The 15,333-nt window shown below is 45.4% G+C and overlaps 1 protein-coding gene across 4 annotated transcripts in view; it reads right to left on the bottom strand.

The window, feature by feature from the left end:
• HNRNPUL1 (heterogeneous nuclear ribonucleoprotein U like 1) overlaps nt 1-15,333 on the bottom strand; it is a 33,814-nt gene that overhangs the window by 11,868 nt on the left and 6,613 nt on the right. For all 4 annotated transcript variants that reach the window (XM_061139367.1, XM_061139365.1, XM_061139366.1 and 1 more), the window contains exons 3-10: nt 14,131-14,284; nt 13,078-13,151; nt 11,184-11,323; nt 9,501-9,600; nt 7,636-7,748; nt 2,157-2,423; nt 917-1,039; nt 689-817 (exon numbers count right to left, since the gene is read on the bottom strand). In XM_061139367.1, the coding sequence (XP_060995350.1) occupies nt 689-817; nt 917-1,039; nt 2,157-2,423; nt 7,636-7,748; nt 9,501-9,600; nt 11,184-11,323; nt 13,078-13,151; nt 14,131-14,284 (1,100 nt within the window). The remainder of the gene's footprint in view (nt 1-688; nt 818-916; nt 1,040-2,156; nt 2,424-7,635; nt 7,749-9,500; nt 9,601-11,183; nt 11,324-13,077; nt 13,152-14,130; nt 14,285-15,333) is intronic.

Raw genomic sequence — 15,333 nt, 5'->3', positions numbered from 1 at the left:
CACTTAGACAAAACCTGCTACTTGAGAAAGACTTCAGGACAAATATCAAGGATGATGTTTCACACGTGGTACTAATGAGGAACTTTAACCGTTTGGGTCGCTCATACTTTTAATGTGAAGAACCCTGCTCTTCACTGAAATGCAGGTAGAAAATACATGACATATACATGTACCTGATAGTCATAAGAACATGCCGAGAGAGGCTGGGACAGACCCATTCTGTAGATTAACAACAATCTCCAGTTCCTACATGCCAGTCTCCATGTTAGGTGTGTGAGCACCATTCTGAGCTCTGTTTTCCAGATCAGGAGACTGAACAGTCAAAGGATAAAGTCTGCTGCCCAAAGGCATGCAGCTAGCAAGTGGCAGAGCTGGGATTCAAGCCCAGGTCTGCTTGGCTCAGAAATCTAAGCTTTTCCATCTCACACAATTGCTCTCACCTGACGATATTCTTTTGGGCTGCTGGGGGCTTGAGCCAGGTCTGGATCGCTGCCCCCTGACCCCCGGCAGACTGGACTCAGAAAGCTATGTCAAGACTCTGGGACTTTGCCACCATGTATAGCTGACCTCTGACCAATACTGTAGTCCAAGAGCATTATGGGGAAAAAAAAAAAGGAGGAGAGAGGACTTCCCAGGTACCCAAAAGGCCCCTTCCCTCTCCTGGGGTACGATGGTCACCAGTAAGTACCTGATCTAGGATATAGTTGCGCTTCTTGCGGGCAGCAATCTGGATGAGACGGTTGAGGCACTGAGTGGCCTGCTGGATCAGGACATCCCAGCGGCCGGCATAGTTTCGCTGACGGCGTAGGCCCATTACCTGTGGGCAGGGAGTGGTGAGGGGTGGGTGGGGGTCCTGTTGGCTAGGCAGCAGGCAGGGAGCAGGGGGGGCGGGTAAAGAGAGAGGGGCTGTGCTTACCCGCATCTTATCCATGATGGCATTGGTACCCAGGATGTTGTACTTCTTGGAGGGGTTGGAGGCTGCATGTTTGATGGCCCACGTGGTTTTCCCAGCAGCGGGCAGGCCCACCATCATTAGAATCTACGAAAACAGGACCAAGAGGGGCATGGTGAACAGTGTGTACCACGGCAGCCTGGCATCACCACTCGCTGGGGACCGTGAGGGTGACTCTAAACCTCACAGCCATCTCTGGGAAATGGAAGCAGTTAACAGTGTCTACCTCACAGTATTGCTGTTGGGAGTGAAACAGGATGAGGGTTGTGAGACTTTCAGCAGAGGGCCTGCTGTTACCATGAATATTAACATTTCTGTTTAGGCAGCATTCAGGGGTGTCTGACAGGGAAAGGCCCACGGAATAGGCACAAGGAGTGGTACAACATTCCTGGAGTCTCAGATGGCGACAAATGTATGTGCAAGGACAAGCACCATTTCTAATTAGTACGTTTAAAATTTGGCAAACACTGGATGCAAGTGAAATGTCCAAGAAGAGGAAAATAGTTTGTGAGGTTGCTAACAACAAATTTCAAAGAGGTGTTCACGTAGTTAAGATAAAAGCACACCAAAAAATGTAAAGTGAAAGGGCAGGGTATCAAAATGCTTACTTATACTGTAAGATCTCAATAATAAAATGTGTGTAAAACCAGTACCTAATACAGAAAAAAGCACAGGATAAACTTCAAAACACTTAAAAGGAAACATTTGTAGATGGTGGAATTACGGGAAACTCTCCTTTATATTTATACTAATTTTCTAGAATAAACGCAAAATCACTTATACACCAGAAAAAACAAAAAAAATTATTTGAGAACCAAGAGCAGGAGTACAGCTTTTGCGGCCGAATCAGCTCCAAGCCCAGGTGCCATTTTGGTTCTCAGACAGGCTTGGGCAGGAGTGTGGAGCCACACAACCTCCTCCAGGAACCTGCTCACCAGAAAGTGCCTTCGCATCCTTTTTCTGCTGGACGGCCTCCTTTCTCAAGATTCTGACCTCACTTGAGGAGCACTGTGGCAACTTCTGGGATCTTTCTGGTATTTAGTTACGATAGCCCTGCCCTCTTTGGCCTAAGCCACGCCCACACCCCCTCACTCTCCCCGAAACTAGGCAGCTCTGCCACACTCAGCTGCGGGCAGGTCTCCTGTCTAGGCAGCAGCATGGCTCTGCAGAGGCGGCCACCCAGGCAGGCTTCCAGGCCCCTCACCTCACACTCTGCCTTGCTCTTTGGTCCAACGGTGCCCCGGATGCGCTCACTCAGGGGAAGGTGCTGGATGAAGGTGAAGCCTGGGAGGACGGAACAGTAGGGCTCTGCCCGCTGCCCGAAATTGAACTCCACCGCACAGTTCTTCACCAGGACGTGAGGGTAGAGCGCCTGACCCCCTAAGGCTTCCTTCTGGATTCGGAAGGCAATGCCCATCCACTTCCCATTTTTGGTGAAGGAAAGTTCCACGTCATTTCCACATTCAAAGTCCTAGGGGAAAAAAATCCAAAGAAAGGTAAGTTCCAATGCTCTGCATAAGGTACCAGGAACCATGAGTCAGGGAGCAGATGTAGGGGGTGGAAACAGCTTCGACCCAGATTCAAGTGCAGCCCTCCTCAACATATAGATGCATCCGCCAGCCCCAAGGAATGGCTCAGACCATATACAGCACAAGGCCCTCTTTGGCCATAACCCAGAAGTGGATGTGAAGTGTGTAATTTTAGGAAGTTCTAAGTATTTGAGTCTTGTGCCTAGCCTGAGATGGAGAGGAAGCTGTCCTGTCCATTCTCAACTCCCACAAGATAATGGATGGAAAGAAATTTACAGCAGGACCTGTTAAGCCAAGCCTGGCTCCACAAGTGCATCCATTTATATGTTCAACACGTGCTCCCTGAGTTCCTGCTCTTCTTGATGTATATTCTAGTCATCTGAGCCTGACAAGAGCTCAGAGCCTAGTGGGGAACCAGACAAGGACATTATCCTAAATCAGTGAGAACACACACGGAGGATCAAGATTCTCTGAGGAGGAACCTGTAAGCCAAGTCCTGAATAATAAATGGGAACGAGCCAAGTTTGGGGTGAGAAGACAGTCCTAAAGAGAAGTGATTATGTACAAATCTGGCAGTGAGAGGACACAGGGTCAGACTGGCTGAAGCATAAAGAACTGGGAGGTGGTAATTTCAGGTACAGCTGGATAGCTGGAAGGGACCATATTCATTAATTCAACAATTCATTGAGTCCTTACTGATCAGCTGAGGTTTAGTGTCAAGATCCTGTTTAGGAAGGTAGATGGCTTTAGTTCTACCATTTACCACATCTTCAGTTTCCTTATCAAAAAAGATTCCACAATATAGCAGAGTTGTGCTAAGGACTAAACAGGTTAATTTATTTCCTACAGAATGAGAGCACGAGTGGGGGGTCTCACTCCCAGATGCCAGACACTGCTCTGGACTGAAGTGTGGGGGTGGGGAAGGAGTTTGAATTTCTGCTAATGGCAGCAGAGCAGAGCCCCTGACTTGTTCCTAAGAGCAGAACTCCCTGGTCAAAATTGTGTTTCACAAAGATCACTTCAGCTGGAGGGCAAAGGTTAATAATTAAGGAAGACTCAAAATTTGGGGTCATACAGCAGACGGGAGCAAAGGCTGAGTTGTATTCCTTTCCCTCATGCATGCAGAGACCATCTTGGGACTTGCCTTTGAGCAGCTGTGAAAGCCCCCTTCCCCCAAGGAGACTCCTCGCCACCCTCCTCAGTGGTCACAGGGCATAGTTCTGCATGGTCCTTTGTGTCTGTAAGCATCCATACAGGTAGAGGTCACGCAGGGCAGACACACAAACATGTGCTGTACTAAATCCTGCCTCAATCCCTGCAGTATGGTCCCTCCCGTGTCTTCTCACCTGAGCAAGAATGGCCCAGGTCACTTTTGCTCTGTTGCGGAAATGAACATGACAGGGGCTAACCTTTTTTATGTCCACCAGCTTCACTATAGGAACTTACCTCACTGTATGGAAACCAGCACCCTCAACTGACAAACCCAGCACAACAGGGCCAACAGTCAAGGACGCAAGTCTAACTGTGTCACTTCTGCTAAAATGTTCGTGGATGCCACTCTAGGGCCTAAGGACCCAAAGTCCTTAAGCCTGGCACTGTTCAAAGTGTGTGTTTTCACAGCCTCACCTCTCACACCTCTTTGTGCTGTTCCCGAGGCTCCAAATATTTTATTCCTTATGATTTGCCGAAGTGAGTTATACTGTTCTCTCCACCTGGAAGGTCATTTGGTCCTGTTTTGTGAATGCTGAGAACTCAAGCTCTGACACAAATGTCCTCCCTACTAGTTCCCCTTCAGGTCACTGATTTTTCACACCCTTTCTTAACCCTTCGCTCTGAATCTTTTAAAGTGATGCCATCACTTCATGGCAAACAGATGGGTAAACAGTGGAAACAGTGACAGACTTTATTTTTTGGGGCTCCAAAATCACTGCAGATGGTAATTGCAGCCATGAAATTAGAAGACACTTGCTCCTTGGAAGCAAAGTTATGACCAACCTAGACAGCATATTAAAAAGCAGAGACACTACTTTGCCAGCAAAGGTCCGTCGGGTCAAGGCTATGGTTTTTCTAGTAGTCGTGTATAGATGTGAGAGTTGGACTATAAAGAAAGCTAAGGGCTGAAGAATGGATGCTTTTGAACTGTGGTGTTGGAAAAGACTCTTGAGAGTCCCTTGGACTGCAAGGAGATCCAACCAGTCCATCCTAAAGGAAATCAGTCCTGAATATTCATTCGAAGGACTGATGCTGAAGCTGAAACTCCAATACTTTGGCCATCTGAAGTGAAGAACTGACTCATTTGAAAAGACCCTGATGCTGGGAAAGATTGAAGGTGGGAGAAGAAGGGGACAGAAGAAGATGAGATGGTTGGATGGCATCACCGATTCAATGGACATGAGTTTGAGTAAACTCCGGGAGTTGGTGATGGACACGGTGGCCTGGCATGCTGCAATCCACGGGGTTGCAAAGAGTCAGACATGAATGAGCAACTGAACTGAACTGAACTGATCCTTTAAACATAGGAAACTGAACACAGAGTCTTAAAAAACAGAAGTAAAGATGAACTGGTTGAAGTAAGAGTCAAGGCGCAAAGTTCGCAACTGCCACACACTCAGAATATCACACCCAAATAAGAGAGCTTGGGGAACACAAGTCACGTGCTGATGACACACTAAACTGCTACAACCTGTCTGGAGCTGGAGTACAGTCTTCACAGTAGCTATCAAAAATTAAAACTATACCTCTGACTCAGAATTTATGCTTTCAGTAGCATATATCCTACAACTGTATGCCCACAAGAATACAAGAATGTGCAAACTGTTCACTCCAGCACTGCTAAATGTGCTCCAATGGGGAAGTGGGAGGCTAAATTACACAGGACATCCATGAATGGGAACATGAAAAGCTCTCCAAGATACTCTGGTAAGTGGGAAATGATAAACTATCACTGCAGCATCAACTGTTCCAAGAAATAACTTTCAGGTCCACCAGGGGAAACTGACACCTACATCAGAATACTAGGAAGCCACTAAGTAAAACGATGAGAAATTAACCAAATATCTATTAAGAGAGGACTGACTATATAAATGTGGTAGATCAACACAATGACTGCAGACTATATAAAAGAACAAAGAAGTCCTCTAGATAATGATATTAAAAAAAAACCCTCTAAGATATATAGTTAAACAAAGACAGATACAGAATAACATGTGTAATATGCTACCTTTTGTGTAGAAGAAGAAAAATAACAACCACCTTTGATAAAGAAATGCTGAGTACCAGTGGGTTCATGTGTAGGGGAGGGCATATGTGAACCACAGGTGGAGGAGAAGGGTCTGAAGAAGACTTTATACTGTATACCTTTCTGTATTTCTGAATATTTTTGAAAACCGTAAGAATTTATTAACTATCCAACAGTGTTTTAAATTGAGCTAGATTTATACTTTCTGTGTAGACAGGGGAAAGATAGCTGAGATTTACTGTTAAATAAAAAAAAAAAAAAAAAAAATGCAAGGTTTGGAACAGTGTGCAGAATATAAACATGGTTAATTTTTATCTAAGAAAACATGCTTTTTATTAAAAAGATAATGAGGTCATGACTGACAAAGGAAGACTGAGAAATTGTTTTAGACTAAAAAGACATGACAAGAAAATGCAGTCAGTGATCCTGGACTGGATCCTGAACTACAAACCAAATTGTGCTAAAGGATACTGCTGGGACAGCTGACAAAATTTAACCGTGGACTGTGGAGTAGATAATAGCATTAAATCAACATTAAATTTGATTACTGTGGTTAAGAGAATAGCTTTATTATTAAGAAATGCATGCTAAGTATTAAGGAATAAAGACAGAAAGTAGGCATCTTACTCTCAAACAGGTCAGATAAAAATCATATACATACACATACATATATTTATGAAAAATGGTAAAGCAAACATTAGAATTTGGACAAGGTTCTATGGAAATTCTTTCAAAGAGGGGAGGAAAAAAGACAGAAAGAAAAAAAGAGTACCGTGTACATAACTATGAGGGAGAGAGGGAGAAGGGAGAGGGAACGGGGCCAAGAGGAAGCACCCATCTGGCCAACCACTCTCCTGGGGCTGCATGGCATATCGTTAAGACATTTAACTTCCAATGGTCACAGTGTTAAAGAGTATTTCCTGAGCCTTCATTCTCTGCCAGACACTGTTGTAAGTGCTTCTAACGGTTTACCTTAATGACACTATATGAAATTCTGAGGTAGGTGTAAGAATTCTCACTGAGAGGAAACAAACACACAGGGAAGGCAGGCTGTCCAGGGCTGTGAGCTGAAAAGCAGGGCCTGGGCCTGGGCCTGGGCCTAGGGATTCCGGCCCCAGAACCATCAGTCACACTCTACACCTCTGTGAGTGCTGGTCACTGCTCTTGGAGACTGAAGTTCAGCAGCAGTTCAGGTCTCTTCTATCTTGTTCTGTTTTTTGCATCCATCCCATCCTCCTAAAAGGCAATGCACTATTGGAAGCCTGGCTAAACCAATGAGGTGAAGGAAGGGAGAAGATCTGGAATGAGATGATGCTAAAGTGCGGGCAAGAGCCAACACCACTGCCCTTGAGAACAGATAGGCTATTCCATGGGCTTCCCAGGTGGTACTGATGCTGAAGAATTTGACTGTCAACGCAGGAGACACAAGAGACAAGGGTTTGATCCCTGGATCAGGAAGATCCCCTGGAGAAGGAAATGGCAACCCGCTCCAGTATTCTTGGAGAAAATTCCATGGATAGAGGAGCCTGGCAGGCTACAGTCCACGGGCTTGCAAAGATTCAGACACAATTGAGCACCTATGCATGCAGACTATTCCATAGCAAAGGGAAATAATTCCTTAGTTTGCTTAGGAAATGTCACTCTAGTATCTAGGAGTTGTACACGTCTGACATCCCCAAACATCTTCAGGATGCCATCTGAGGACTTTGCACAAAAGGCCAGAGGGGGAAGAATGGCAGAATTTTGCACAAAATGACCACAAACATTTCAGTGTGTCAAAGGGAAACAGAGGTATGGTGAGAGCGGCTGGACAAAGCACAGACAACGGACAGAGGTATTCTGAAAAAAACGCTGCAGGCTGACCTCACAGGACCAACATTTGGTTCTGTCAACTCCCACGGGCTGCCAGCACTCACCGCAAAGCAGCCAATTACATCATTCTCTGCAAACTTGTCTCCATAGTTTTCAAAGCGGCTATTGGTGGACTTCTTCCCAGTGCCTCCGTAGCCATAGGAGAAAGGCTCTTCACCTGAGGGAAGAAACAGGCAAAGTCGGGTTAAACCTGTGATGGTCACAATGGCCTTTATGGCTGTTACATAGTTTTAAATTGAAACAAATAAAAGAAACATTTTCTTTGCCAGTTTTACTAATCAGGTGCTTTTGGGGGAGGAGGTAAGAAAGTTTCCATTGAAAGGAAGCCCTTCACCATGCAGAGTTTCTGAGGGTTTGATGGCTTTAGGTGTTAAGTCTGAGAGTTTGAGCTGACCTAAACTGCCTTGAACAGAAAGGGAGAACTGGGGAAAAAAGGGAGGAGGGAAGAGAGAAGCCAGGATGGAGGAAGGCTATACACTAAGGCACATTTCTTCCCTGTGACATTCAACATTCAGTTAAGTCTCCTAACAGTGTCTGTTTTTGGTGTCAGTGAGTTTTGGTCAGAAATCAGTAAAGGGGTTTTGCTTCTGCAGATCACGAGGTCTACCCCGTAAGAAAGGGACTGATTGCCTCAGGCTACACAACTGGGTTCTGAAGCAAGATGAGTGAGACCCCAAGGGCCCTGGCTGACATCTGAGTTACAGATATATTAGGCCAGAAACCTAAGTTCTGCCAGTAAAGCAGGCGCCAACAAGCATGAATTCCAGGCCCAGCTCTAGCCTGAATCAGCTGTGTAACCTGGACATCTGCTTGATTCTTCTGGGCTTTACATGTTTATCTGTATCAACTATTCTCCATTTACCTCCCAAAACTGAAACAAAGATAAAAGGAGATGACATGAATCTTAAATAAAACTACTAATACACATCAAAATGAAAACTGTACACTGCTTTTAACCTACCATTTCTACTTTTACGGCTCAGACTAATTACATACAAGGAGAGCTCAAGTGTTTTACTATAAAAATTTGTAATCAACATAAATGACCTACAAAACATTTATAAATAGGTAATACAATTATAAAATGAAAAGTTATGCAGTGGTCAAAAAACCTATACTTATTTACAAAAATATAACCATCAATATTAAGTGGGAAAAAGCAGTCAGGCTACAAAAAAGTTCTATAACATATCCCATTTGAGATACACAAAGGACAAAAGAACTGCCTGGAAGAATGCAGATGAAAATGTTAACACTGGTCATTATCTCACAGGTTTAGAGGAATTTTCATTTCCCTGTCTCTGTAATGGCCTGAATTTTCACAAGGAGCAGACATTATTTTCAATCAGAATCTTTATATGATCAAGAAAGTCTCACCATGGGTCACTGAAATCAGTCACCTGGGGCCAGAAAGTCATTAGGACCTGGGGAATCTGTGAAAATTCAAAACCTCTCAAGACAGCCCCTCCCCGCCCCTCTCTGCCAGCCAGCCCTGGCCCCACTGGTCTTTGCTTTCTCTTTTACTCTGGGTTAGGCTCTGGACAGAAGACTCCAGACAGAACCCAATGAAAGCTGAGGACCTTATTACTTTCACAATGGTTTGAGAACAGGAGACAACTGGTCTTTTTTTTTTTTAAAGGGAGCAGTTTTCTGAAGAGAACTTTGGACCCTGTTCTTAAAGATGAAGGATAAATTTTTTGTAGAAAAATTGTTGTATGACTGTGGTCCTTCCAGTTGAACCCTGTAAGTCTGAAGCTAGGCAGCACCACAAACCTAATCCCTGTTGTCTATTCCACCCCAGGGTAGTTCTGTTCTGGGTCCAGTGTGGGAGACGGAAGCTGAGGAAGCTTGAGAATCCAGGGATCAAGGCACCTGCTCTACTCTGGACTGCTTGGCTGGCCTCCCTTACCTAGCTGAGTGCTGCAGGAGTCCAGGGACCAACCGATGCGGACCACGTGTGGGTCGGGCTCTGTAGACGGAAGGTGCTTCACAGAGATTTCTTCATTGATCTGCGGACAGAGAAAAAGGAGGCTCAGAACTGATTCTCTGGAGGCTGACAGTTTAGGAGGCAAAACAGGTGAGAAGTGCACAGATGTTAAAAAAACAGGAATGGCTTCTGTGGCTGGGGAAATGTATCTGAGCTGTGTGAAGGGCCAGCTATACTGAAACCAGGGCCTCCAGAGGGCTCAGGAGAGTTCAGGGCCACAGAGATGGGAATTCTAAAACTAGTTATTTTTTAGCTTTAATACTGGCTACAAGGCAAACAGGGACTCAGAATATTTGGTGTGGAAACATAAATTGGTGTAATGTCTTTGGGGGGGCAACTTAGCAGTCTTATTATTAACAGCAAATGCACATGCTCTAAACCAAACAATTCAACTTCCAGTCTATCCTAGAGATATATACACACAAAAATATGCAGTGTGGTGGTCTTTATGTTGAAAAGGAAGGAAGGAAGAGAGGGGAAGAGGAAGAAAGAAAAAAACCATCTGTAAAGTACCAGTCACATGAAGGCACATCCACGCCACAGAATGATGCAGTAGTTAAAAAGAATGAAGCAGGGCTAATACACTGGTACGAAAAAACGTTCAAGATATAGTATTAAGTAAAAGGAGCAGAAAAAATAAAAGGCACCTTCTGACTTAACTTTTAATTAGCAGTGAGATTATCTAATAACTAATACTTATCTTATTGAGACTTTTGGAAAGTTACTCTAATAACTGACTTTTGGACACACGTTTTTCACATTTTAACATCTCGAGTCAGTATGTATCTTAACAACTGATGTCTAAAAGTACTATGTTAGTATAACTGGCAGTTTCTCTATGCACACAAAACAATGTGCAACTTAGAATCAAGTGTCTTAGTCAGTCAAAAACAAAAACCCTTGGTCTTAGTTTCCACCTCTTGAAAAGGGGGACAAGAGCACATATTTTGTGATGAGACTGTGAGGATTAATGGAGATATCCATGCAAAGAACTTGGCACTGTACCTAGCACATGCAAAGTATTCTATAGATATTAGCTATCATAAGTAAGTTTGGATATACAAGAAACTGTTAACACATAAGGTATCTCTAGAGGGTAGGATAGGGGCTAGGAGGATGTAAAGAAGGTTTTTTTTACTCTTCTGTGCTATCTGACCTTTTACTGAACATGATCAGGTATTATTTTCATAAATACACTTTGATGTGGAACTGTGGAGAGATAATGGTAGAGGGTATCCGGATAGCAGAACCTTTCTTTGCCCCACTCTCGCCTGGCCTCCCTTTAACTGGCCAGGGCCAATTCTTTCCAGCTCACCATTTTTCCAAACAACTCCTTTCACCAGCTCTACAAACAGGTCACCCTCAAATGGCTGGCTATACAGCACCTAGGTCAAACCCCATCAAGGAAAAAATCCGCTTAATGAAGAACATACGCCTTGCTTTCCCCATGTAATATTTAGCAATGACACAGTTCTCCTGAGTTCATTTTACTTTTTCTTTGGCCTGAACATAAAATTCATGTTTAATCACATCTCTTTTGCAATCATGGCTCTGACCAAGGATGGACCTGCTTTCTGTCCCCACCCCTCTATTGCCCCCACTCACCTTCATCTCAAAGCACACACGGCCCCTTCTGACCCCATAGCTGGCACGGGCTCCTGACCACAGGTATGCAAAACCTTCAATCGTGAGCGGGTAGCCACTACTCCGGTCTCGGGCCACCTTGAAATGGAGGTCGCAGTTATCTGTGGAGGAAAAAGCCTGTAGTTGGCTGATGTTTTAGTGGTCCCCAGAGGGACAGGCAGAGGTAAGTTTCCAAAGAGTGTTAACCAAAAGTACACAAGCTGACATGCTGTGGGGACACGTTCCCGAGAAACCAGCCACACCACCTAGCCATTCTCTTTTAGGACAAACGCCCTGCAATACTGCAAACTGGATTGCACAGGATGAAAGCTGCCACTCCACTTAGGAACTAAGGTTCTTCACCTGGCTGGGGTCCAAGGATGGCTGCCAAGGGGGCTCCCACAAATAATACACACATGCCTCTAATGGAGCTAGTGGTAAAGAACCCGTGTGCCAGTGCAGGAGACATAAGAGAGGTGGGTTCAATCTCTGGGTCTGGAAGATCCCCTGGAGGAGGGCGTGGCAATCCACTCCAGTATTTCAGTTCAGAGAATCCCATGGACAGAGGAGCCTACAGTCCATAGGGTCACGAAGAGTCAGACACAACTGATGTGACTTAGCATGCACACTTGCTAGGGAGAGGGTCAGTATCCTTTCAAGTGATTCTAGAATTTAAGGTTACTCTCAAGTGATTTTAGAATTTAGCAAAGATTAACACCCAACACCATAAACATCAACCATCTCCCATGCTAACTCTATCAGTGTGAGATATCAGTCAGACTCCTGCTGCCAGGAGCTGCACAAACAGCTGACCCTGATCCACACCCACCACCCAGGACCACTGTCAGGAGCACCACAGGCTCCCAGCTCCTCACGCGGGCCTAGGATTCTGTGGCTCAGACTCTCCCCACTCTTCCAGGAGCCACTTATGTCTCCGGGAAAGTCTTTCCTGTCTGTCTCGTCCAGTAGGCTCTCTCCTTTCTCTAAAGGCTGAGTACCATGGTCTGTATATTTGGCATTTAATCAGATGCTGTTTCATGAACCACTGCCACCCAATACTTAAAATTTTAATGCTCACTTTTACTCTGAATCCTTAGAATCCTGTGGTAAAAGGGACTGTATACGAGATGTCTTTACCTCTTTTAAAGCATGTAGCCATTGGTTTATGGACGTGAGCTATGTAAATAAGTACACAAATGAACAGCTGTTAACTTTCTGCTCAGTTGAAAAGTGCAGTCCTCAGACCTGACTGGGCTTCTGGGTGTGTTCAAAAATTCAGATTCACAGGCTCTACCACTTAAGAGTTTACCTGAGGAGGGACAGGTACATTTGTTCCTGTAAGTATTTAGATGCACAGTCAAGGGGGAAGTCACTTATCTAGAGAAAACAAAACTGAACTGGGGGACAGAGAGAGCAGGGCAGGCCAGGTTAACGTCGGAGGAGACGAGGCAGCATTGGTTTCACCAGGAACATGAGCAGTTGATGGAAACTGGGGAAATGGCTGTCAAAGAGTTAAGTTTCTCCAGCAGCACTCAGGTTCCTTTCTTGATTAGACGGCAACTTTACAGGGTGTTCAGGGTTTTCCAATTTGCTCTCTGATGAATGTCACTGAAAGTCCCTTGAGGTATAAGAGCAGGGTTCTTCCTCTCTGAAGAGAAGCTTAGAGAAGTAGAATGACTTGACCAGAATCTCACAGATAGAGCTGAAGTAAATCTTCTGTCTCCAAACCAACATCCTGACTCCAGGGCTCTGCTATTTCTCACATCTGAACTAACACTGCTCTGGACGGTGCCAGGTGGGGATTTTGTGAAGGCAAAGGCAGCAGTTTCCTTACACTGACTGAAGACAGTACTGAATAGGCACTCCAAGGACTCACATGTGTCAATGGCCACAAGGGTGTCGTCAAAGTCATCTTCATCCTCTTCAGCCGGAGGCTGAGGAGATCGCCCCCTGCGTCATAAACAGGTATCAGTCACAGGAGAACAGACGGACAAGGAAAGAAGGGACCTCAAGGTTCTGCTGGAATTTACAAGTGGCCTCCAAGCTGCTTCCTGGATTTCAAGTTCTTCCCACAGAGGTTAGCAAAAGAACTGTGGAACCCTACACATCCTTGCAATGAGAGCAATGACTATTAACTACCAGGGTGGGGTCAGGGACTGGAGAGTGTGTGCTCTGCTAAAGAGGGCCATGAGAATCATTTAAAGAACTTCTTGAAAAAATACGACTCTCTCTCACCCTCAGATTCTGATCCACCCCTCTACATGCTGAACACTGCCTTCACACTGAACTTTGCTACTGACGGGAGGTTATAGTAGCCCAAAGGGTACTGGGCCAGGAAGGGCAATCTGTAAGAATTTGGATAAACCTGTTATTATAATCTGTCCATATTCCAGGCTTCCTAAAACTCCACATCTGAAAGGATTTGAAATGACCCATTTTTTTGTCTTCTTCTCTTTTAAAAGTGTCCTAAATCATGAACGAAATTTATTCCGACCAAAATACTAAAAGGGACTGTGTGAAAATACTGGCTGTTTCCAACATATGGGAATGAGAGAAAGGGGTAGAAGTGTGGAGTCTAATGCATAGGGTCCTCCCTGGGACAGTCTGGATGACCTCAGTCTACCATACGCTCAGGTCAAGTCATATGCAGGGCAGTGGGGCAAAGGACTAAAAAGGCAGGTTGGCATCTCACATGTGAATGGCAAGGTGTTTGAACGTCATCCTTCAAGTAATGGGAAGGGAGAAGCTGAGGGAAGGATCTGAAGTTTAGCGAACCTGAATCTGCAGTGGGTGCAGGAAGAACTGGGGGAGAGAGAGGGCAGCAAGACCTCAGCTCTGCCCTCTCGGCTAGTAAACAGACCCAGTGGGCACTGAGCTACAGACACTGAGACCTACTGGAAAAAGGAGGACCACCGCCTCACAGACCCACCTCCTATCCTCTCGGTGCTCAAAGTACCCTCGTCCCCGGTTTTCTTCGTAAGGCCTCTTGCGACTCTGGAACTGCTGTCTGTCTGGTTTGTGTTGAGATGCTTCGGGTGGGAGGAAGCTGGTGGGTGCTTCTTGCTTCATCTCTGTCTTCACTTCTATAGTCAGGACAAATCCAGATGGCTAAGACACTCAGAAACTCTTCAGTTATCACTTTTCTGGTCCCCTCTACTTCAGGAGATACTGGCAGTATCCTGACTATGGTGATGAAGGTCTGGGCCCAGGCTCTTGCTAGGTTCAGTGGAAGCCTGCTGAGGGAGCCTAAAAGGCTGTACTGGAGGACAGGGCTAGAATAAAGAGAGGCTGGGGATGGCCATCCAGGCCCAGCAGCACCAGCAGTTGATAGGGTGAGAAATGTCAGATAATTCTCAGGCTTCATGGGGAGGAGAGGGGACGTCAGCACTAAACAAGGAGAAGCTCTCTAAGGGCCTAATCAAAGGCAAATGACTGCCTGGGCTACCTTGCCAAAGGCAAGGTAAAGCTGGGAAAGTTGGGAGCTACCATCGCGACTACCAAGTAGGAGGGAGCCCTAAAAGACTTCTACCATGTCACAATTCTGCATTCTATAATTTCTTCTCCCAAAGAATCTCCTCACTTCAATTCTTACAGAGCTTCTTCAGTCTAGCAATGGAGGGGAAAGTCAGTTCAGCAGTGCTGTGGTCCCCTACCTAACTCCATAGGCTTTAATCACTATTACAAAGCCCAGAAGCGCTCCAGAAGAGAGGGTCTGTGTGTAAGCCAGCCCACAGGTGGGATGGCCTCATTAAATCACATCATAAATAGGAAGTAAGGATGGGATAACACGCTGTGGACCACAGGAATGTCCCACGCTCAGGCAGATTCCAAGAATCCGTGCCTACCAACAGCAAACTGTGGATTCAGACTCACCTCATCTATGGATGCTGTGGATCACTCACATCACATCTACACACTTCAGCATTCAACTCAACACCACCTTGGAGCACTCCCTGGCTCTGGCACACAGACAAAATCTCTCAGAGAAGGCTCCTCATTTGCTAGGGCAGAGATGGTGCTCACCCACACGGACAGAGCTTCCTTGGTTCCCATCACAGCACTGGGCTCATGGGAGGCCCTGATAAATGTCTGCACAGAAAACAGTCTCCTTGGGCCAAATGATACCACAAGT

This window comes from Dama dama, chromosome 4 (assembly GCF_033118175.1).
Source record: "Dama dama isolate Ldn47 chromosome 4, ASM3311817v1, whole genome shotgun sequence".
Taxonomy (NCBI): domain Eukaryota; kingdom Metazoa; phylum Chordata; class Mammalia; order Artiodactyla; family Cervidae; genus Dama; species Dama dama.
The sequence above is the reverse complement of the archived record's forward strand: the minus strand, read 5'-3'. Positions and strand labels throughout refer to the sequence as shown.